The 24,738-nt window shown below is 36.2% G+C and overlaps 2 protein-coding genes and 1 long non-coding RNA gene across 3 annotated transcripts; 2 read left to right on the top strand and 1 right to left on the bottom strand.

Moving 5' to 3' along the window:
* The first annotated feature begins 1,026 nt into the window (after positions 1 to 1,026).
* Positions 1,027 to 10,106, top strand: LOC141760380 (palmitoyltransferase ZDHHC3). The gene is made up of 9 exons (XM_074623104.1): positions 1,027 to 1,213; positions 2,654 to 2,742; positions 2,932 to 3,005; positions 5,020 to 5,132; positions 5,211 to 5,272; positions 5,789 to 5,909; positions 6,014 to 6,086; positions 6,737 to 6,914; positions 7,288 to 10,106. Exons 1-9 carry the CDS (start codon positions 1,089 to 1,091, stop codon positions 7,377 to 7,379), a joined length of 927 nt encoding a protein of 308 aa, XP_074479205.1. The 5' UTR covers positions 1,027 to 1,088; the 3' UTR covers positions 7,380 to 10,106.
* A 2,362-nt stretch (positions 10,107 to 12,468) lies between these two features.
* On the top strand, positions 12,469 to 13,111 carry LOC141760381 (uncharacterized). The gene is made up of 2 exons (XR_012592342.1): positions 12,469 to 12,605; positions 13,028 to 13,111. It is a non-coding gene; the product is annotated as an uncharacterized LOC141760381 (long non-coding RNA).
* Positions 13,112 to 14,807: 1,696 nt separating this feature from the next.
* Positions 14,808 to 22,610, bottom strand: LOC141760498 (uncharacterized). Its single transcript, XM_074623354.1, has 11 exons — positions 22,384 to 22,610; positions 21,348 to 21,538; positions 20,769 to 20,909; positions 19,717 to 19,855; positions 18,593 to 18,767; positions 18,321 to 18,462; positions 17,340 to 17,483; positions 17,127 to 17,179; positions 16,897 to 16,989; positions 15,700 to 15,779; positions 14,808 to 14,947 (listed from the first exon to the last, which is right to left on the bottom strand). Exons 1-11 carry the CDS (start codon positions 22,495 to 22,497, stop codon positions 14,879 to 14,881), a joined length of 1,341 nt encoding a protein of 446 aa, XP_074479455.1. The 5' UTR covers positions 22,498 to 22,610; the 3' UTR covers positions 14,808 to 14,878.
* Positions 22,611 to 24,738: the final 2,128 nt, after the last annotated feature.

Here is a 24,738-nt window from a genome sequence, read left to right as displayed (position 1 = left end):
AAAAAAATAGAAATACAAGAAGTGAAAACTTTATCTTTCTGTGTCTGCAACTTTTCAAAAAATATATTTAAAGGTATAAAAGTTGGTGTTCATATATATATATATATATATATATATATATGTAAAGTTAGCTTAAGATAATTATGATTATTATTTTAAATAATTATTACATTATTATTTTGTGATATTACTATTTTTTATTTTGCATTCTTTATTCATTTATTATTATTATAGTATTATTTGTAATAATTCTTATATTATTAATAATAATAACAAATAAAGTAAAAATATTAGACATTGCAGTTAAAAAAAATTGAATGCAAAGAAGTGAGAACTGTGATCAACTTTATATATATATATATATATATATATATTTAAATGTAAGCTCTACTAGAAAACAGAAATGTGTGAACAGAGCTGTGTAACATTGTAATAAAATATATTATATATATAAATACAAATAAGCATGTTTGACTTAAACATTGCCCAAATGAAACAAGTGAACTGCCCCTTTAAGAAGTCATTATTATTTATTATTTCCTACGGTCATGGAAGGCAGCATCAGGTTTCAGCTTGACGTCAGATGTAAGATAATTATGATTATTATTTTTTAATAATTATTACATTATTTTGTATGTTATATTATTTTATTTTGTAAACTTTATTTATTTATTATTATGTTATTGTTATTTGTAATAATTATTATATTATTAATAATAATAACAAATAAAATACAAAATTGTACACATTGCAGTTAAAAAATATGAATACAAAGAAGTGAGAACTGTGAGCAACTTTATATATATATATATATATATATATATATATATATATAAATGTAAGCTCTACTTGAAAACAGAAATGTGTGAACAGAGCTGTGTAACATTGTAATAAAATATAATATATATATAAATACAAATAAGCATTTTTGACTTAAAAATGGCCAAAATGAAACAAGTGAACTGCCCCTTTAAGAAGTCATTATTATTTATTATTTCCTACGGTCATGGAAGGCAGCATCAGGTTTCGGTGTGACGTCACCAGGAAGTGTGTTTGTGACGCAGGAGGGGGGCGGAGCCCGACAGAAGATGGCGTCGGTCCGCTGTAGGCGAGACCTCTGCGGCGTTATCTGCCTGATTCTAACGTATTTCAGCGTGTTTTACGCGGACTACGTGGTCATTCAGTATGTCCTCATCCCAGCCTACACGGACAGGTCGGTGCTTTGTGTTTTTAATGTCGTTTAAAGCCTTTAAAAGAGCCCAACATGGCGTCTGCTTCTCTCTGCCTCTCTGGGCTCCATTCATTCTGACAGAAAGCTCTGACAGCCTCCTCCAGCTGCCTCCTTTCTCTGCTTCCTCTGCTCTATACACACTAACCTACTTCTTTATCACACTAACACATGTTTATCTATATTCAGGAGGCTGTTTGTGAAGGTTTCGTACCAGATTACACCTGCTTTCCTTTTGTTTACTAGCTGAGGTGTGAAACAGCTACAGGAGGTTCCTGTTGTTTATCACTCACAGCTTCACTTACTTTAGATTTAATTCATGTTTACTGCTTTCATTTCTACTTTTTACTGCACTACATTTGTCTGACAGATTTTAGTTACTTTAAATATTAAGATTTTACAATAATACACATTATGAGATAATAAAATACATTGTTAAGTGGTTAAACCAATAATAATAATAATAATAATAATAATTGCATACATATACATATATACATATTGCTTTACAATAAAGTAAAAAAAAACAAGAGAATAAATAAAAAATAGTCAAATTAAAACAAGAAAGAAACATTTGTTATTATTTGTTGCATCAAGAAGTATGTGTAGTGAAATGTTCTTGCATCAAACTCCCAGGAAGAAAAACTCAAAATACCAGATAAAACATACCAAAATGAGCAAAATATACAAAATATTAAAAATATACAAGATAGTAAACATGGTAAAAAAAGTGAGTTGAACAGTGCAGAATAAGTGGCAACAGTATATAATATAATATTAATATTGCAGCAGGTATGGTATAATATATACATGGTGAATGTCCTTGGGTTTATTGTCCTTAAAGAGTTTGTTTCATTGTTCAAGCATCTGATAGTTTGTAAATTAAATCAAGTGCAAATACTTCATGACAAAAAAAAAGAAAAAACAAATTAATAATGCAAAAAAAGAGGCAGGAAATAGCTAGAACAGTTATGGAAATAGAATATGTAAAATATATAAATAAAACAATCGAAAGACAGTTAGTTGAAGTTTTTTTTTTATGAAGACGAATATTTTTTAAAATAATACATCCACGGAGCTTTTAGAAAGGTGCAGAATAAAAGTATGGCTTTTCCTAAAAAAAGAAAAAAGAATTGTTATGATTGTGAATTAATCATTTAAAAAATAGTGACGGATCCAAAATTAATGTTTTGGTTATCTGTGTGGAAGATATCTGACGTTTGGTTCCCACTTCTAACAAGACTTCTGAGCCAATAGTAAAACGACGTTGGAAAATAAAAAAATATATTTTCTGTATTTATATGCGTGTATATATACATATATATATATATATAGTTATATATATGTATATATATACATAACAGAAGGATAAATAAAACAATGAGGTAATAAACAGTCTGTTTTTGTTTTCTAACTCTCTGGCAGTGTGTGGTGTACTCTACACGGATCAGTGTTCAACCTGATTCTGCTGCTGCTGCTGGCCTGCCACTCCAAAGCCGTCTTCTCAGACCCGGGTCAGTATCTATGAGAGAGATCCATAAGTCAAGAGGGGAATAGTACGGTGGCCCCGAGAGCTCAACGTGTTTAAGAACTTAAGAAAAGTTGCAGTGCGTTTAGGTATCAGGGCCACCGTAGGAAATGGGAGAAACGCTCGGGGGGAAAAGCACCAAAAGATGACGATTGATTTGTGTGTTGTTGTCCAGGTATGGTGCCTCTTCCTGAGACAGCCATTGACTTCTCAGACCTTCGCTCCCAGTCGTCCCGGATGAATGAGCGGGTGAGTTTAGTCCATCGCTTTACTGCTGAGTCAAGTATCAGTTGTCAATCGATTAAAATAGTTAATCACGATTAATCGCAAATCATTCGCACATTTTTTATCTGTTCAAAATGTACCTTAAAGGGAGATTTGTCAAGTATTTAATACTATTTTCAACATGGAAGTGGACAAATATGCCAAAATGTAACATAAGTTTGGAGCGTTATTTAACCTCCTTCATGACAAGCTAGTATGACATGGTTGGTTCCGAAGGATTCATTAGGTTTACCAGTTTCATATGATACCAGTATCTTCACTCAAAAATTTAAAACTGAGCCCGCTACAACCTAAAAAATTTCAAGTTGCGTTAATGCGTTAAAGAAATTAGTGGCGTTAAAACAGATTTGCGTTATTATCAAGTTTACTTTGACAGCCCTAGATATTATAATTGTCCAAATCATTGGTGAGTTTGTTTGTTTGTTTGTTTGTTTGTTTGTTTATTTATTTATTTATTTATTTATTTATTTATTTATTTATTTATTTATTTATTTATTTATTTATTTATTCATTCATTCATTTATTCATTTATTCATTTATTCATTTATTCATTTATTCATTTATTTATTTATTTAATAGGCCTACATTTTCCATTAGTTTGGCGAGTTAAACATCTCAGCTTCTTGCCAGGAGGCTTAATGTCAAGCGCTGTAAAGGTTAATAATAGAGAGCTCCTCTCAGACTATCAGTGTGTTATTAACTGCTATATATTTATCTCACAGTGACTCCGTAATTACATCTTAGTACGTCTGTCTGCTGTTGGGCTTGTTATTATGTGCTTATATGAGCTTTAATGACAGATTTCTGTAGAGTGTTGCAGCGATGGGCATGACGTGTGTCTGTAGCTCCACCAACAACACGACTGTTGTCTTTTTCTTTAACTTCTGTGGGTTCAAACAAACTGGGACCAAAACTTCCTCAGTTCTGGGTTTGATAATGTTGGCAGACAGGTGTTGGAAAATTGCAACGACAAGGTATAATTTTAAAAATGTTTGTGCCAGTGTTGTGCTGAAAGAATCAGCAGATGAACAGAAAATGAATCGACAACAATTCTGATAACCGATTACTCGTTTAAGGCATTTAACTCGAACAAAAAATGTCAAACGTTTGCTCGTTCCAGCTTCTCAAAATGTGAGGATTTGCTGCAAAATCAGCAATATGAAGAGATTGTGATTTTTCACTATTTTATTGACATTGTGTGGATTCAAACCAATGGTTCCTTATGGAGGACTGAACCTGCCAAAATAAAAAATAAATGAATATATAAATAAATAAGTGACTCGATAAATAAATAAATATATCATTAAATATAGCAAAATTAATATTAAAAATAAATGTAGCCATTAATTAATTGATCATTTGTGACATAAATGGATATTTCTATTTTAATTTGCTTTTTTATTTATTTATCTTTCTATTAATTCCCTTATTTATTTACTCTTGTATTTAAATATCCTTTTATTTATTTGTGTATTTATTTTTATTAATTTTTAAATGTATTTATTTATATTTGCAATTATGTTTTATCTATTTTTTTATTTTATACTTATTTTTATATATGTCCTCCATGTAATATATGTTTGTATTTAAATACATACATTTACAAATAAATATGAAACAAATAGAAATAAAGTAAAAAATAAATGAATACATTAAAAATGTCTTTCTATTTCTTTATTTATTTTTATTTTTATTATTTATGTTTTTACTTACTTTTTTAATCTAAATTTATTTTTTATATTTCTTATTTTTTAATTATTAATATTATAATTTTTTCTCCTCCCTTGTTTTTGAATAATATGCTTTTTAATTTACAGTTGCTGTTATCATATGTACATAATACTTTATTTGTTCGTGTTAGGTTGTTGTAACAATAAAAAGTATGACTCATGGAGTTAAAGGGGAAGCAGGATTATTTGTGGTTGAGTCTCTGTCAGATTGCACTATGTATTTTTACCGTCTGTCCTGCTGCTTCCAGGGCTGTGAAGGCTGGACGGTGTGCAGTCGCTGTGAAACCTACAGACCTCCCAGAGCGCATCACTGCCGCGTCTGTCAGAGGTGTATACGCCGCATGGACCATCACTGTCCCTGGTGAGGAAACAGTTTCTTATTTTCCTCCTCTTCAACTTCCTCTTCTTCTTTCCTAATTTGTGTGTTTCTGTATTTTAGGATCAACAACTGTGTCGGAGAGCTGAACCAGAAGTATTTCATCCAGTTTCTCTTCTACACCGGTGAGTACATACAGGATGTAATAGTACTCAAACACTGACTCATAGCATTGGGAACATTTCAACCCTACTGGGTAGTATCTCCATGCCTCGAGGAATTATGTTTTCAGGTTGTCTGTCCCTCCGTTCGTCCAATTATCTCAGGAATTTCTTCAAATTTGCCAGAAACGTCCACCTGGACTCAAGGATGAACCGATTAGGTTTACGTAGTCAAAGGTCGCTGTGACTTCACATACAGTTACTTCTACTACTGCTACTTCTATCTATCGTCCAAGCTACTTTAGAGGTGCTGTTTGGACGGTATGAAAGCAGTGAAAAGGTCCTTTCAGAAGGTTGGATGAAGGCAATCTGTGTCTCTAAATGTGTGTCACTTCCTCTCTGTATTGACGGCACCACTCTCCGCCTTAAATTAAAGTTGCTATTAAAGTTAAGAACATCTACAGCTCCGATACAACGGCACCGATACTACACTGAAGCTAATGCTGCTGATGTTGTAACTGTGTCCACCTTCGTGTGCAGGCATGGCCAGTCTGTACTCCATGGTGCTGGTGGTGTCGGCGTGGGTGTGGCGGATACGGAGCGAGAGGGAAGGCGACGCAGAGAAAGAAGCAGAGGAGACGCCCAGCAAGCACCTCATAGTGTGAGTTGTTATTGTGGTGTTTCAGTGTAAAACAGTCTGTGAGTATTAAAGTAGTGATTCTGATCTGTCAGCTCGTTGTTTCTGTTACTCTTTCTCTCTCGTAGTGCTCACTACATCATCCTCCTGGTGGAGTCGGTGTTGTTTGGTGTGTTTGTCATGGTCATCTTCTACGATCAGGTAAAAACACAAAGTAATAATGTTGTGGTTTGGACAAAACAAACATTGTGAAGGTGTCACTTTGGGCTCTGGGTCATTGCGACAAGTTTTTTGTTGCTGTTGTTTTTGTGTTTGTTTATTTATTAATTTATTAATTTATTAACTAATTAATTAATTTATTTATTTATTTATTTATTGTTTGGGGGGATTATCCCTATTAGTAATCATTTTATTATTTATTTAAAAAATTTTCCTCAATGTTTTGTTTTTAATTATGTAATTTTCTTTGTTAATTACTTCCAATGCAGATCTTTAAAACCAATAAATTTAGATCACATCAAGATTCAATAATCTCTCAAGGCGTAATAAGCACATAAATCAACACCAGCAGTTGTGCAAAATAGTCAAAACTATAAGTTAAGCATCAAGCTGACATTACAGTCGAATGCAAACTGCTGCAAGGCCTTCTGGGAAATGTAGGAACTCAAGTTAAAGTAAAAGTAGACGAGGCATGTTGAGGAAAAGCAGGTGATCCGTGAAAGTAAATGACAACACTTGATTAAAAAAGAGCTGCTGGAATAATCAACACTAATTATCTTATTATATAGAAACAATTTGGATTAAAAAAAAATGGTTTTCTGAAATGTAATGTCGTACTTTCTTCCCTCCAGTTGGTCTCCATAATCACAGACGAGACTCCCATCGAGCAGATGAAGAACAGGCTGATGATCAAGGACAGAGCCTCTTCATCTTCCTCCTCTTCCTCCTCCAACTCCTCTCAGCTGCCTCACCACCCTCCACACACCCGCAAGCCCAAGCTCGCTCTGCTGCGGGAGGTTTTTGGAAGAGGTGGGTATTTGACATTTTGATTTAAAAAAAATTTTAGTATTGATTTTTTGATTTTTGATTTTTTTGTTTTGTTTTGTTTTTAATTAAAAAAATTTTAATTTTATAAAAAATGTTTTTTAAGTTTAAACTTTTTTTTTTTTTTTTTTTTTTTTTTAAATATACCTCTAACGACTATTTTCATTGTTGTCTTTAAAGAATTAATGAATAATTTCAGCGCTGAAATAGCGAGCTGTTTTACCTGTTTTATACCTGTTTCTGTAGCAAGCATCGATACGAACCCACAAAATCAGTTTTTATAAATTTCGGTGCAAATTTGTCAGACGAAAATCCAAGCTCTGCTTTTAATCCTTAGTCTTAACTAATTTCTCTCCAGGTTCGGTCTTTTGCTGGCTTCTTCCTCTCCACTCCAGCCCTCCGTCGGTCGGCGGCATCACCTACTCCGCCCTGCCCGACTACGACGTCTGACCTGCGAGCGGCGGACAGAGGGCGAGGAAAGGTTTTTGTGTGTGTGTGTGTGTGTGTGAGAGAAAGAGTGAATTTTCTGCCTAACTACGATGTCTTATCTTTATCTTTGGACCTGAGAGCTGAAGAGGAAGGAGGCTGAGACTGGGATGAATGACGAGAGAGAGAGTGTATTAGATGAATGAACGAGTGTATGAAGTGTGAGTGACTTTATCCCCCAGGACCTAAAAGAGTTCAGCCTCAGACACCCAGACTCATGAATTTCCTTCCTGTCATATGAGGGAAGAGCTCCGACGGTCCCGATCCGTAGTTTAACTACCAGCGTTCTATGATTGTTTAATGGAAGAGTTGTGGACACTGGGGTTTCACTGATGTGGGGTTATAAACCCTGATATGCATTTTATTTTTACACCAAAAAGCTGCTGATATTGGATGTATATTGGACAGATATCATGCAAACATTCAGGGCCAGATTTAATAAGAAAATGGGGTCAAACATGGTGATCCTCCAGAACATTTAGCGGTTGAAGTCCACCTGAAAAAACTATTATTAAAAGACAGATTTAGCATTGCACTCCTTTAACATTGTCGGACTCCAGCCAAAAATTACGTTTTATGGGAACGTAATTTGGTAGGAGACAAGGCTGCGGACTCACGATGGACAGTTTTTCAAAAATATGGATCAAAATTAATCAGAGATCTTTCTTGGCCCCTGCTACAACCTTCCACCAAGTTTTACGGTAATCGGGTCTGTAGTTTTTCCATAATCCTGCTGACAAACAGACAAACAAACCAAGCTGAAAACATGACCTCCTTGGCGGAGTTAATACGGAGAAAGGCACACCTTGCTAACACTTGCAGCAGAATGCGTCAAAAGCCTTGTTAAACCTGGCCCTCTTTGTTTCCTACCAACATTTAGGTATATATCATGAAACACCAAAACTGCCCAATTAAAACTCCAAAGATGCTAATAATGGTGCACATTGTGCAAAAATATGTATGCATAGATGTGAGGAAGGGGATTTCTAAGACTTTGCTCAATATCGACCCAAATACCAGTTGAACCCCAGTCTTTTTATGATGCTGACTTCTGGCCAGGATTTATGCTAACTCTCGTCAGTTCCTCTGACTTTAACGAGCCTCAGCCTTTCGAACAAAAAGCTTCTAAAGGAGGTCAGGTAGGTCAACTTCCTGTTCCTTCAAAGAGTTTTTACACCTTCAACTCCTGAATGGAAAATTATTCATGGAAGAATCAAATTCTTTTACCCAGGTAATGTCCAAGCCAAGCTTTAAATAGTTACTTGGGATGCACTGATATGGATTTTTTACCAATATCTGATTTTATCCCATCCGTATTAGTTGAATATGTTCTTATGGATCGTAGTAAAATCACAGACGCAAAACTGGTTGAGCTTTAATTTTAAAAAAAGTATTCAAAAGTACGTGGACACCTGAACATTACACCCATAAGTGAAAGTTGGACATCTCATTCCAAAACCAGTCCCCAGTTTTGGGGACGTGTCTGCAGGGATTGAATGCTTCCATTCATACAAGTGCATTAGTGAGGTCCAACGCTGATGTTGGGCGATCAGGTCTGGCTCAACCAAGTTCATCCCAAAGGTGTTGGTTGCACCAAACTGGGAAAACAATTACTCTATGGACCTGGCTTTGTGTACGGGGGCTTTTGTTTGGTTTTCCCCAAACACTAAATTGGAGGCGCACTGTTTTCTAAAACTTCATGCACTGAGTTTGGTTAACGTCCAACACCAAAAGACAAATCCCAAAGGGGCATTCGTTTGGTTTTCCCCAAACTGTTGACACAAAATTTGAGGCCCACTGTTGTCTAAATAGCGTTGTATCCTCCCTTTATTGGAAGGCACCGAACTGGTATAATAATAGAAAATAAATAAGATGTGTTCATGTGATGCCTCGGGGTTCGTAAGTAAGCAAACAGGAAATGGAGAATGTCCACAAAGAGATTCCTTTTTTTTGAGTTTGTGTTTTGTTTTTTTTCCTCATTCCTGTTTTAATTTTGAAGTACAAAGAAGTTTGACGTGCTAACTAACTAAACTGTGTTACATTTACAGATTTACACACACTCAGAGTACACTTCTCAGTATTCTGCTAAATCTCAGTGAAGGGAAGACGATTCTTAACTTATTTATTGTTTCTTAACTATTCCGTGGAGTTAACTCTACCAATAACTGTGGATTTTTATGTGACGGGTGAAGTTGCCTTTGCTGCTGTTGAAGGAGCAATAATGAAGTGTGTAGTGGTGCGTTTCCATCCACCTGTTTTGATGCACATTTTCAATTTGTGCATTAAAAAAACCTGAGTGGAAATGCAAAGTTTTTACTGGGGCTGTCAATCAATTAAATATTTAATTGCACATTAATCACATTTTTTTTTTTTATCTGTTCAAAATGTACCTTAAAGGGTATGTAACAGTATGGTGCTGTTGATTGCTGCTAGACTGCCCCGTTGGGTGCGTGCCTCCCAGTGAAAATGTTGTTTGAAAGGCTAAACGCCAACAAATATGGACTGAAGCAGAGCAGAGTGTTTCATTGGATGGAAGCATGGTGAGAATTTTGGAAATGATTCCGTCGATCTTTTTTCAATAAATGTTAACTTTTGTACTGAAGACTTGAGACAATTACAGTCAGAGACGCTGAGCGCCGCGCCGCTTACAAACGCTCCAAACTTACACTAAATTTTGCCGAGAAAAATAATGGCATGACCATTTTCAAAGGGGGTCACTTGACCTCTGACTTCAAGAGGTCTTGAGTACTAAATACTTGACAAATCTCCCTTTAAGGTATATTTTGAACAGATAAAATATGTTCGATTAATTTGCGATTAATCATGATTAACTATGGACGATCCTGTGATTAATCGCGATTAAATATTTGAATCGATTGACAGCCCTAGAAACAATCAATTGACCCTAGCTTTACACATACGTCGGTCTTTAGAAATTGTCTTCTTTGGCAGTAAAATAAGTTGCAAAGATGGGACATGCATCCTTTAAAAGGTGGGGGTGCCACAAGAGAATATTTATCTGTTGAGTTGCCCTCAATAAAATTTCGTTAAAAGAACCAATATTTGGGAATGGCAACAGCTAGTTTTTAGTTTTTCTCAGTATTTGTATTGTTACGTCTTCACTCTACTTCATGTGATCATGAAACACTCACACTGAGGAGCTTTTTCATGGTTGACATCTGGTTGAAAAACCTTCAGACGCAAAGGCAACTTCACCCCTCTGCGTGTTTTTATGTATGTATATATATATATGGTAATTTTGTGTTTGACCTGAGCTGAACATTATGACTTCAGTGGATTTAATGAACTCTGTATTTTAACAAAGTATTCACAAATGGTCCTCAGATGTTACAAATACAACCAGTTGGGAGATGGTTTCACCTGTGTCCTCTGAAAAGCCCTTTTTCCTTGAATTATGTGACTTAAATCACACGGAGTGATCTGCCTTTTTTATTGTACTTTCACACGTTTCAAGAAACTTAAGTTACTGATAATAACACTCTATTTTAAAATGTTTCTTAACAAAGTAAGTGAGAACCTTGGAGAGATGTTAGCAGTGGTAATGAGAGGCGTGCAGCGTTGTCAAAGGGTTTGTAATGCTGCATTCACACTGTGAGCAACGAATTAATCATAAAACAAAGAGAACAACGATTGCAGCATAAAATCTGAGTGACAGTGCATATTATAAATTCAGAATATTACGTTCCTCGACTGTGATGTTAAATATTACCAAGAAAAGACGACTAGTGCTCTTTCAAACAAGAGCACTAGAGAACTGGGAGGCTTTGATTGGTTCTTCTCATCCATTAGCATATTTTATCGTCTGTTTATGGGTGATTTTATTAATAATTTAGCTCATGGTGTGAATGCATGTTTTCAAACCCCATGATGGCGACGAAGCAACCGTCCCTCCGAGCTAAAAGATGCCTTATTTCTGTTGGTTTTTATAATGTTTGACTGCAGGGAGGGTGACTGTTTCTCATAACCACTGGTATCCGCTCTCCAAACACTTCTTGACAGGCAGGTTTCACTTACAGTACATCCTCGCCCAGGTTTGGTTTTTGCTAGCTGTACATAGGAACGTTCATATTTTATATCGACGATGTGCAATTCTCATGAAGGGAAAGTTACTGCATTTTTTTGTGTGTGTGTTTTCTATCGCGATCTGGGTAAAACAAAACAAAGGGTTTGAAATGTTTTTTGTGAATATTCATGACGAGGTTTTAACTTATCTCGCCTTGAATTTGGTCAAATTTTCAGTCCTACGTCGCTCTCAAATCAAGCGCACCTCTCTTAAAAACGTTTCAAACTGTGAGTGTTTTTTTGTCCGGGTGTGTGTTAACTATCAGGGTACTGGCTTGCTTGTTTGACTTTTCATTTGTTTTTTTGTATCAGTGTTGCTCAACAGGGTGCGCTTGTTTCGGTTCATCCACATTGGTGCCTCCTTGGGTTCCACCAACTGTCAGCTGAAACAAAACAAGCGTGCCCCATTTTGCTGTTTTACTTGACAGCGGGAAGGAATGTGTGTACAAACAAAGAGGGTCTGAAATTAACACTTCGCCACCAGCCAAACATTTAACATTCAGTTCTGCTAGCCTGTTTGGCAATTCAAAAACCTGCAACTTCATTGACTTTTATGGGGAAAACAAAAGAAAGTGCATCAATGTGACCGCCTCAAGCTACAGTGGATTGCAATAGAGTGCTCCAGGGATGACGTATTTTTGTAGGCCAACCAGGAAGTTAGCATCATGCCGAAAATAAGCTCTGTGGCGAACAAACGTTTATGATACTTTCACGTTTTGAGCAAGATAATCTCCATATATGAATACCATTTTATGATTTTTGAAGCGTGATTGCAATTGCCAGTAGTAAAAAGCTAACATTAGGCTGTAAATGAACTACATCACGGTCGCATGAACGCAAGTATGATGAACGGCGTGATGATGTTTTGTAGTCTCATTTAGCCGCTTGTTAGCAATCGCCTTTTTTAAGACACATAAAGGCTTCAAAATTCACAAGTGGGTATTTATTGGTGTATTTTACATCGTAGAACAAAACGTTAAAATCTCTTCAGCTTGTGTTAACCACAGACCTTATTTCAGACTTCTAACTAAAAACCCATTAAAAAACCCCATTGACTTCTAGACCACCCAATTCCACTGTTATCAGCTCGTTAAATAGGCGTTATCAGTCGCTATAAGCACCATAGATGTGGGTCACTAGGGGCCTACTACACCTACTACGTTGTGAAAGTGAATTGTAAAAGCAACGCGTTCTAAAATGTAGTAAAACTGAATGAAACATTTTGAACACAAACAAAAAGTCTTCTTTAGGTTTAGGCAAAAAAAACAAAAAAAACTTTTTTAGGTTTAGGCAAAAAAAAAAGCACCAGTTAAGTTTAGGGAAAATCATCGTGTTTTGGGTCAAAATAACTACGAACACAAAGACAACTACACATTGTTGGTTTCGCACAGGATGCAATACTACAACACCTGACTTCGGCTTCTGCTCCTGTCATAATTACTACGGTCGCTAGAGGTCGCTGTCGTCTTCTTTTAAAACCTTCTTTCGGTGATCTACCATGTGAATATATGATAAAGTGGGTGTGGTAGGCCCCTATTGACCCACATCTATGGGGCTTATTGGGACTGATGACGGCTATTTCATAGCCTGACAACAGTCTAATCGGCTGTCCAGACGAGGGAACAGGAAGTGCTAAAATGCTAACTCATTTCCGGGTTTAAGGACTCATTCCTGCAGCACTCTATTGTCTCAAAGCCGTTTTATCATAAATAAATCCAACAAATATCAACCAAAGAAGTAACATACCACTATTTCAAATGGTTTTAAATATTAAACCATTCAAAGGTAATTTAGACCGGCGTTAGTCTTCATATTTTTGCACACTTTATTTCCTGAGGAGTTTCTTCAGCTGCTTAAACTCTGTATTTGTTGGCTGGTTGGTGCAAAAAAAAAGTTAGTTTCACACCCTGCAAACAAAACCAACAAAGAGTTTAATATCATGTGGCGTCATGATGAACAAGTTTACAACCGACTGATGTTTTATTTATTGTTACTATCTTGAAACCGTGACCTGTGTATTTATTCCTAATGACATGCTGCTCTGGCTCGTTCAACTGGAAGTAAAACGGATGTCTTTCAAACTTCACCGCCTCCGTTTCAGCTTTTTTTCAACATGTTTGTTTTGTTCAAATAAATTCTCAAATGCTTAAGATTAATTATGTTTTACAATAGTACAGACAAGTCCACAGCGTACATAAAATGTGAAGACAACAGCTAGTCAGATAAAAATAATTATTTTATTAATTTATAAATGGTAAATTGATAGTTAATTAAACTTAGTTAATAGTTATTTTACTGTTAACAAACAATGAAATAATAAGTAATAATGTTTAGTAATTATTAGTAATGCTATAATTCCTGTTATTTTATCAGTAGTTTATATAATATGAAATAATGAGATTATAAATTAGATGATAACAATTCAGATTACATTCGTAAAGTATTTTTTTAACAGTTTATTGTTGTACACATAACATTTTATATCATTTATTATGTATTTTTTAATGTATCAATAATTATAATACAAAAATATGATATACTGTATATTATTCTGAAATGGGCCATTCTGCATAATGAGTACTTTTATTGTTGGTACTTTAAGTAAATTTTGATGCTCATGCTTTTGTACTTTTACTTAAGTAACATTTTACTTGTAACAGAGTATTTTTACACTTAAATAAATAAACAAATGGAATAAATAAGTAAATATAAAATAAATAAAAATGTCTGAAATAAACCCTGAAATAAATAACTGAGGTAATAAATATATAAATACATGTAAATATAAATACACATTTATTTATTTCATTATGAAATAAAAGTACCCTGAAATAAATAAAGGTGTATTTGTATTTACATTTATTTATATATTTATTGCCTCATTTATTTATATCAGGATTTATTTCATAGCCATATTTATTTATATATTTATTTATTTATGCATTTATTCATTTTTTTAATAGCACTCCATACTTCCACCACTGAATGTGAATATTCAAAGAATTTACACTCACTACTACTGCTGTAAATCTGAAAACTTGTGACTTCTGTTTATTTGTCCAGATCAGGGTTTTTTTCATTTTTATTTATTATTGTTGTAAGTCTATGGTACGACAGAGTATTAGGGCCAGATTGAGGGGGAAAAAAATAATCTGAGATTTCGAGAAGAAAGTGATAATATTACAAGAAAAAGTTGTAATATTATGGGAATAAAGTCATAATATTATAAAGTAGTAATTTTTGTTGTTTTTTTCTCGGAAAGTTATGACTTTATTCTGAAAACAAAAATTGTCCCCCTCAGTCAGGAGTCAGTAAATAATCCCGTTGAACCAGTAGGGGGCGCTGTGGGCTGTAACTCCCAGTCACACCAGTCACACCAGTCACACTCTCCTCACGAAGGTCAGGACGGAGGATGGGGGAATCCCTCGTCTCACCAGTTCATCTTTAAGCTGGAGGAGGAAACACACAGTGGTTTGATGCTGCTGCACATGGGCACTGATTTTAATATTATTATTATTCAGTAGCTTTTATTTTCCATCTGATGTTAAGCAGTATTCTATGTAATCTTATTTTAATCTGATTTTTATAAAGTGTGTATTATTTTCCCTCTTATTTTTCCTTGTTTTTCTGTTCATTCTGTCTATTTTTCCTTTATTTTAAAGCACTTTGTGTTGCATTTCTTGTATGAAATGTGCAATACAAATATATTATTATTATTTCAGAGGTAAATATTGCACCTTTTAACTTTAGTTACTTTGCAAATTCCGATTAATAAAATATAATTGAATAAATTATGATATATTATTATAAATTGAGATAAAACTTCCAAATGGATAAATTCACAAACTACCCAGCAGTATATGAAGTCATTAAAATTAGCTCCACCTTTACCAGCTGCAACATTAATGTGATGAACACATTAATGCGTTGATAATTATAATACAATAATATAATGTATATTATTCTGAAATGGGTCGAGTACTTTTACTTCAGTAAACTTTGAAAGCAGGGCTTGTAACAGAGTATTCCTACACTGTATTGCTACTCTTACTTAATTAAAAGATCTGAGTACTTCCTCCACCACTTCTTGTGAAAATCAGACATTACCTGTAATAACTGGAAGTACTACATAGTCAAAGTATCTCTGCGTGGTCATGTGACGCTCTGACACGACGTCTGGTTGGATAAGAAGCAGACTTACCTGTTGAATGACGGTAGTCCTGATGTCGTCGTCAGACAGCGCAGACAAAGAGGTGATCCTCACTCTCAGACCGATGACGACTAGAAACACAGTGACTCAACATTACAATACAGGCCAGAAGAAAACTGTTAAAGGACTGGTTTTTTTTGCACAATTACATACAAAGTCAATGCAAAGAGGCAAATTTGCGCCGTGACACGAATGGTGCGAACGCCGTGAATGACACAACGCGATATTTGTGTCATTCGCATATTCGCGGGATTGAAATATTTCAACTACAGTGAGAAATTTGCGTGACGCTGTGTCACGAAAGCCTTAAACGTTGAGATTCTCCTCTTGTCGTCGCAGACGTCCTGACGTTGTTAAATCAGGAACGGAGAAAAAAATATATTGTGGTCGCCCAGAGCTACGATAGTACATCATATCTGTACAGAGACCGGACCAAACTCTGTGTATGAACCACATACTGTCTACGGTAGAAACAACAACGTCGCTGCCGTATTAATGCCTAGATGACGTTATGTTGAGTGTTGATGGAGCAGCTGCATAGCCTGGCACTGATTCCATCCAAACTCCGTTCAGAAAACGAGCATTTTAAACGTTGTTTGCTTGTCGTCTTGGTAATAGACCTGACAACGCAAGAATTCAGGCCTTTTGCCAATCAAAGCCATGATGTCGTTATTTCGGCAGTCTTTTGATCCGTTTATTGCAATTAAATCAAAGCACAATCTGTTTATTTTGGGTTCATATCGCAGTAGCGACGTGTGGCTTGCTAGATATAGTCAGTGCAATGGCACTGTATGTGAATACAGCTCGCCGCCGGGTGATGTTATGAACCCAGACACAAAGGCGTTTTGGTTTTCTGATATATCTGGGACTTCCACAACTTGTACGAAGCAGCAGCAATGGTTATTTCCTCCATGGTCGATGGAGGAAATGGTGGAAAGAAAAGTTGTTGGTATCTATAGAGACAAGCTCCTCCTCCTCTCCGGCGCGTCTTGCGCGAATGAACTCAAATGATACAGGCGGTCCAGCTCTTCGCTTCGTTCTTGGTCTGAACACGGCATTACAAAATCTGTATTGTTTGGGGATTATAAAGTCAGTTTTCTTTGGTTTGAATGAGAATGTGTAAGTTGTATAAACATTTGCTGTTGTGATGTAGCTGTAAAGGGAATAATGGAATAATGGTGGTCGTACAATGATCGGATTCAGGCTTCGTTGGAGTTGTTGGACTAGTGGTTGGACCTGTGGTTGGAGTTAATGGGGCTGCAGTTGCAATCGATGGTGGTTCTGCGAACAAAAGTCAAAATAAAATACCTTTAATCAGAGGTTAAAGGAGTATTCAGATCTTTACTTCAAGGACCCGTAATGTAAAAAAAAGTGAGATTTACATAACAATAGATCATGAACAGAAAAGAGCTGCTCACCGTTTCCAACGCTCACAATGAGACATCGCAGCTCCGAGTGATACTTATATGAACTGAGGGAAAAAAATAAGAGCTTGATTACAAAATGGGACATCCATTTTTGAAGAAAAAAGTACAAAATATACTTCTGATTTCAACCTCGCAAGAACTTTTTTGTGTTTGTTCAACATTTTTACTAAGTACTTTCACGATATTTCCATATAACTGACTAACTTGTGAACAGCTTGGACGACGAAGCAGACGGGATGGCTTTCTCCATCTTCGTCCTCAGACGGTGTCCATCTCAGGGTGAACCGTCCGGCTCCTGATGTCATCTTGATCATGTTGTACGGCCCGCTGAACAGCAGCTCAGAGATCCTTTAACAAACAGATGATTGTCAAGTCAAATAAAACCAGTAAAAATGAGTCTCTAGACCAAACTAGACCAATAAAACTCTGACTCAGCTTTAATAAAATAATAATAATAATAATAAAATGTATTTTTCATACAAGAAATGGAGCTCAAAGTGCTTAACAATAAATGCATAACATGAACTGAGTGCTTCACATGAAAATGAACATAAAAACATATTAAAAACATTCAGATGGAAAATAAAACCAGGAAAAAAGAAAGAAAGAAAAGTTCAAATATAATACATAGAATGCAATAATAATATAAAATGATCGATAAAACCCACTGAATAATAATAAACTAGAATAAAAACAGAATTCATAGAATGCATAAATCAAGTAAAATACATGTATTCCTTTATTTAGTTTAGTGGCTGTTGTTGTAAGACTGGCTGATGTTTAATGAGTTGCCATCTTTTATTAATACAAAAGAAGAATTGGATGCAAGCAATTTAATATTTTACAATTTACGGCACGATATTGTAACCCTTATAAGTACCTGTGCTTATAGTTCTATAAGCACAGGGCTCTGCCTGTGCTTATAGAACTATATCGTAACCTTAGTTTTGATTCACTCTCACTGCTCTTACAGTGTCGTTTCTCTGCTGCAAGGTCCAGGCGTAGCATACCATTAGCTAACTATATTATTTTATGTAAGATAGAGGCTACATTAAGCATTCAGGACTAGCGCATCCATGACATTGGAGTCAGTCACGGCAGAGTTTCGATAAAGACTCTTCCACAAGAGGAGATTGAACAAGACATCTGCGTTAATATCTAGGGTTTGTTTTATGTTTGACTTACAAGGAGACGTTTGCCTCGGCACTGATGCTGATTTCCAGGGACTGATAGACGGGGGTGTACAGCTGAGCTCTGTTGGCTGGGGTTGGAGGCAGGAACTTGGGCAAATAGATTCCCTCTGTGCACGATGGCACCACAGGATCCACTGAAACAATAGAGAGAATAGTTAACAGTCAACTTCAGTAGCATGCACCCAAAAACCGATGGCGTCCACACGCCTAAGATCAACTCCGCTAAAGGGATTCAAACTTGTCTGTCAAAATGTGAAATCTGACCTCTTAATACAAACTGGACAGATAGTTTGCTGAGTGGGCTGTTAGTCGTTATCACCTGGACCCCGCCAGTTTGAGTCAAGGTGATAGTCTGCCTGGGAAAGTCCTCCATCACCAGCTGTACAGCGTACGGACCTTCGTTCTTGCTCCTCGTGGGGCTGAACGACAGCGAACAAGACTGCAAAAGAATAATAAAGACAAGGCCAAAATGTTCTTTGTTGTAATGAAATGCAAGTCAGTAGCTACTTATGAAAAAACCTTTCTCGAAACAGAAAACCCAGCCAGTTCTCATTCCCATGCTGTCAAATACCGACGCTTTGTCATGACCGTCGGCGTTCGCTACGGACGCACAAGGCACCCGTTAGCGCCGGTGTGAAATGCACCGGGCGTTCCATTAACTACAACGTAAACCCAACCGCGTCAACAATAAACGCTCTGAGATAGAACGAAAGAGTCACACTGGGCAACTGATAGCTTTAAGTATTATAATCAACCAACACAAGGCTTTCATCCAGGACCAGACCACTGTTCGTGTCCTGTGCGTTCCGTTGTGTTAAGTTTCACTTTCACATTAAAATCAGCTATTCGTTCGTGTCTTGTGTTCACAACGTTCAGTTTCAGTAGTAGATTTAAGCCGAACCATGACGTTCTTTCCTACAACTAACTATAGTGGTTTTGATGCCAAAAATAAAGGGACGCCAATGGGCGTGACAAAGCAGCTGTATGTGACGAGTTGGGATGAGAACGTGTTTGATTGACAGGTCGCTACCACGGCGTTGTCCAGTCTGGGAGTTGTCCGTGTTTTAGTCTTAGGACTTTAACCCTTTCACAGTGTGTTTTCAGGAAAGTTAATTGAAATATTTTAGTCATTATCAGTGTACGGTTATACTTAGCTCCACCCTCTCATGTCATTTCTGGCCAAAAACCAAGATGGGGACGGACAAAATGCAAATCTTGAGGCTTCAAAACTGTAGTCCAAAAACCAATGGGTGATGTCACACTTCTTATATACAGTCAATGATGGGGACATGATAGTGTAAACTAAATTTCATGACTATCAATCCAATAGTTGTTGGGACATTTAAGTCAACAACAACAACTCTGCTATTAAAATGCAGGCTACTCACTGATGAGAGGTGGAGAACAGAGGGCGGTGTGCAGGGGTTACACTCTGACAGTGTTGGGTTTCCATATCTGCATCTGACCTCGTCTCCGTCAGGGTCAAACGCCAACAGGTTGAAATCTCTCCGACAGTTTGAAGGAACTCTGACAGAGAGAAACAGAAATATCTAGCAGTTGTTTCATGCTGTCTCAAAGTCGACGCAGGCTTCCTGTGGAGGAACAACATGGTATTCATGCCATTTACGTTTCAGTGGCAGTGTATAACAATCAGTTCCTCACATCTTTCTCTGGAAACACCTCAACAAAAAACACAGTCTTAACTTGCCAGAAACGGGTACGGTACAGGGAAAGTCCGTCCAGAAACGGTAACCCAAAAACAACAGGCAAAGGCAGAGTCTAAATTCACAGAAGAAAGTTCTAAATCACACTACGAATACTCAAGGAAACAAGTTATCTGACGTTACAGACAGGCAACCAGCGGAGACTCCAGGAAGTTAGTGTGCCAAAAAACAACCTATTGTCCCTGTTGCTCTTTGGTATTTGTATAACTTAAACAAACAAGATATAGCAGGTTAATTATTGAGCTTTAGAGGTGCTAGTAGATGGATTTTGTTACCGTTGGACAGAGTCAGAGCTGTTTCCCTGTTTTCAGTCTCTATGCTAAGCTAAGCTAACTGACTGCTGGCTGTAGCTTTGTATTTAACAGACCAGACACGTCTTCATGATAGAATAACCAATCGCCTATAGAACAGCAAGATCTTCATCTTTCCATGATGCATTTCATCAACAACATATAAACCTGTGTCTGTGCCAAATGTGTTGCTTTTATCGCAAAATGCACAATTGTTATAAAAATTTCAGCTGAGCTGCCCCACTATTGACCCCTAGTTCAGTTCAGAAAAAAATTAAAAACAAACATCCAAATGGACAAAAAAGGGAGAAAGTTGATTTTGCCTTGTTATATACGAGGAAGTAGCTTGTATATAGGGAATGGTGCAGGGACAAAAATGTTAAATGCCCCACCAATGTAAACACCCAGATAACAGCATAGTCTTACCTCACAGCTGGCAAAATGGTGGTCTGGGGTGATCTGTTGGCTCGGCCGGTGTCCGACCGGTTCCTCAGCTCCACCAGAGTCACAGCTCTCCAATTTATGATGCCATTTACAATGTTATTTATCCAGTTACCACCGTCCAACCTTCAGTGGGAGTTTATGCGAAAGTCGGTTGTTACTGTTGCACAGAATCTGAGTGTACTCAAGTACTGTAGGTGTTACTGTGGCATTTCCAATGTATTCCAATGGAACAAAATAAGTGCCAGTACTCCCCTTATTCACATGTTGGCGTGTGTGTCTTTTTAGCTTTCCTGTGTTATTTGTAGCCTATAGTATCGCTCTTTAATATATTATAGGATGCCTATATTGGTGCTTTCACAAAATATTTAGACAATGATATTTTTGATAAATAATCATCAGTAATGTGGATATATAATGACCAAGTGGGTAAAAGCAAATAATAGAAAAGCAAATGTAGCGTTTAAAACCAAATTGAAAACCAGTTGAATGAAATACCCAGTGGGTGGATTACTGAAACAAGGTATCTGAAAAGTACATTTTTGCAGTACATGATTTACTTACCAAAGCTCAAACGGAGCGTTGCTGGGAACCTGCCGAGTCATGATTCCCTCTCTCTGACACCACTCTCCGCTGCTCTCCTTGTCGACCTCATTCAGCACTAAAGAACTCGGATTCCCACAATTCCCACTCAAGCACCTCCATGTGTCACCATCAGTGCATCTGTGAAAGTTCAGCTTATAGCGGATGACCACCTGCAGAGATAAAACGACTCAAACATAAACATCCACAATACAGAAGAAGGTAGTTATTCAGACATTTACTTCACTTAGTATTTATTGACCAGTGGTAGAAAGTAACTAAGTACATTTACTCAAGTACTCTATGTAACCCAGGTTAAAAACGCAAATACAATCTAAATATTAATATAACTAAATTTAGCCAATCCCGAACAATCCAGAGAGAAATATTGTACTTTTTACTCAACTAAATTTATTTGATAACTTTAGTTACTTTGCATATTCAGATTATTAATCCAAAATATTAATAATAATAAATGATCATATATAAATTAAACTACCTTGCAGTATATAAAGTCATTAAAATTAGCTCCACCTTTACCAGCTGCAACATTAAAGTGATGAACACATTAATGTATCAATAATTAGAATATAAAATATATTATAGTGAAATGGGCCATTCTGCATAATGAGTACTTTTACGTTTGGTACTTTAAGTATATTTTGATGCTAATGCAAGACTTTTTCTTGTTACAGAGTATGTCTACACTATGGTATTACTACTTTTACTAGTACTTCTTCCACCAATGGTATTCGCTGATATGAAGTAAGACTTAAACTTAATCTTTATGTTGGAAAGTAAATTATGTTTATGAATATGTTTAAAATAGCATACAAACCATTAAAGGGCACACAGGGTCAAAGTTAAACTGTTATTTAATTTCTTAAATTTTATAGTTTTTGATAGTTGTGTTTTTTCCCGTAAAGCACTTTGTAAAGTTGTTAAGTTAAGTGCTATATAAATAAAGTGTATTGTTGTTATTGTAAAAGCTAAAGAAACTACTTCTAGATGTACATACCGTGACGGATCCATCGGTGTTGGTCTGTTTCGGGTAATAGGTCATCACTGTCCCTAAGAAATGAGTCGCCTGGGAGCCGCACGCCAGCAGCATCAGCAGCAGCAGCAGAGACATAGTGGACGTTAACAGACAGTAAATTAATACAAACACTAACACAGAGAGACTGTTTCTCTCTATATATACTGTATACTCTTTATCTGTCTGCGTCCCACATCTAATAGAAGGATCTATTTTAGGTTGGACGATGAACCAGGAAGTTACCTGCTATGAGGAACTTTCTCCTGGTTATAAGATAAGATAAAGATCAACCACTACTGTTTATTAACTTAGTACTGACAACATATTTTGTGTTTTCACTCATTTCTTTTTTCTTTTTTTTTGACGTTTACATTTTAATTTATAAAAAAAAAAAAAAGGTATATGGTTGAAAGTAGATTCTGAGTATTTATTCTAAATGACAAAGTGTAGAAAATAGATGAATAAATACAACTTAGGAACACATACAAACATGGTACAACCTGTCAACAGGAAAAAAAAAAAAAAAAAGAGAAACATATCCATTCCCACAGACCGGGTCGCAGGAGATTTTTTTTTAGGGTCGCCAAATAAATTCTGCAGAATTTTTTTCCATCGTCTTTTTTTGTCTGGACCGCAGAGGGCCAGCCCTACAAACGCAAAAGTCTGTCACTGAGTGATGAAGTTACAGGATTGGTCGGCCGACCAATTGGCCGTTGCTCTTTCAAAATGAAAAGGCGGAGAACAGTTTTGTGTTTACGTTTTCTGGGGAGCTTGTCAGCGGTTCAATAATATCATTACATAGTGCTGTTGTTGTGCATGTGCTTTTGTTTATGTTAGTTTACATTACGTTGTGCTTCGTATTGTATTACCGTGCATTCACACCAAGCGCAAAGGAAATTTTCGCCTCGCTTTCCTCCAGAAATAACCAATCTGGGTTCATAACGTCACCCGGCGGCGAGTTGTATTTACATACTGTATCTGTATCTAGCAAGCCACACGTCACTACTGCGGTATGAACCCAAAATAAACAGACTGTGCTGTGATCTAATTGCAATAAATGGATCAAAATGATGCTGAAATAACGACATACTGATGTTGATTTGTAGAAAGACAGAATTCATGCTTTGTCAGGTGTGTCCACAACACAACAAGCAAACAACTTTTAAAATGCTTGTTTTCTGAACAGAGTTCAGATCGATCAATACCGGGCTATGCTAACATTTTAAAAATGTATAATAAACTGACTAGTAAATGTTACCATTTACTATTACTGAATGTAATTTGCTTCATTATAAGTTGTCTTTCAATCAAACATTAAGATATAACTGTTCACAAAACATTATAGACATGACCACTGACTATTTGTGTAACAATTTAGCCACCAATTCACATACTGACCATATACGGTCCAGCCATATACTCGGTTTTGACCGAGTCTTGTTTTGTTTTTTTACATTTATATCTGCAGTACACTTTTGAGCCACATGGGGGAGCCTGAATGTTCATATTGTTCTGATAATTGTAACCTACGTATAACATTGAATCTAATATGAAAGGCTGGCGAACATTGTTTGTCTTACTGATGAGAGGGAAAAAAACAAGAGCCTGTTAATTCTGCCTAAATGCATTTTATGTGGTCTCATTTATAAAGTATTTAACATGTATATGTTTTCAATAACACATATCTCTTCAAAATGGCTGGTTTACCTATTCTAGGTAATATAAGGTGATGCGGAAATGACAAAAATAAGTGGTCAGGAACATTCTTAAGTTTAAAGGTCCCATATTGTAAAAAGAGATTTTCAGGTCTTTTACAATAAAAAGCAGGTTTAAGTGCTTTATAAATACTGTTAAACTATCAAAACGCTCGATATACGGAAAAAACACACACAACCCCGTATTCAGAAATTGCGCGTTATTGAAACAAGCCATTAGGATTTCTGTCCATTTGTGATGTCACAAATATACAATATTTAGACCATTACATGGTTTTAAACGTAAACATTCTAAATGTGTCCCAGTTTATTTCCTGTTGCAGTGTATGTAAATAACATCAGCTGACAGGAAGTAAACATGGACCCAAATTGTTGCCTAGCAACGCAATTCTGTATGTTTTCATCAGTCACATAATTTTTTCAGATGCAAAACTCAGACAGCAGTTAAATGTCACTGCACCAAAACCCCCATTGAAGAAAGCCTCAGAGCTCCATTATCAGACGTGACATCACCACTTTAGACGCCATCATCCCGGCTCTTGTATGGAAAACCATAACTGACTCAAGCAGACGGACCAGTTCTTTGCAAAGTGCTTAAGTAAAGCTTCTGATGTCAACGACT

The sequence above is a fragment of the Sebastes fasciatus genome, chromosome 22 (genome assembly GCF_043250625.1).
Source record: "Sebastes fasciatus isolate fSebFas1 chromosome 22, fSebFas1.pri, whole genome shotgun sequence".
NCBI classification, from domain to species: domain Eukaryota; kingdom Metazoa; phylum Chordata; class Actinopteri; order Perciformes; family Sebastidae; genus Sebastes; species Sebastes fasciatus.
The sequence above is the reverse complement of the archived record's forward strand: the minus strand, read 5'-3'. Positions and strand labels throughout refer to the sequence as shown.

Coding starts and splice junctions, on each gene's coding strand:
- LOC141760380 (XM_074623104.1), top strand. CDS start 1,089: ATGGCGTCGGTCCGCTGTAGGCGAGACCTCTGCGGCGTTATCTGCCTG. Junction 5,910..6,013: donor CCCAGCAAGCACCTCATAGT/GTGAGTTGTTAT, acceptor TCTCTCTCGTAG/TGCTCACTACATCATCCTCC. Junction 6,087..6,736: donor TGGTCATCTTCTACGATCAG/GTAAAAACACAA, acceptor TCTTCCCTCCAG/TTGGTCTCCATAATCACAGA.
- LOC141760498 (XM_074623354.1), bottom strand. CDS start 22,497: ATGTCTCTGCTGCTGCTGCTGATGCTGCTGGCGTGCGGCTCCCAGGCG. Junction 21,539..22,383: donor ACACCGATGGATCCGTCACG/GTATGTACATCT, acceptor TTATCTCTGCAG/GTGGTCATCCGCTATAAGCT. Junction 18,768..19,716: donor CTGTTCTCCACCTCTCATCA/GTGAGTAGCCTG, acceptor ATTCTTTTGCAG/TCTTGTTCGCTGTCGTTCAG.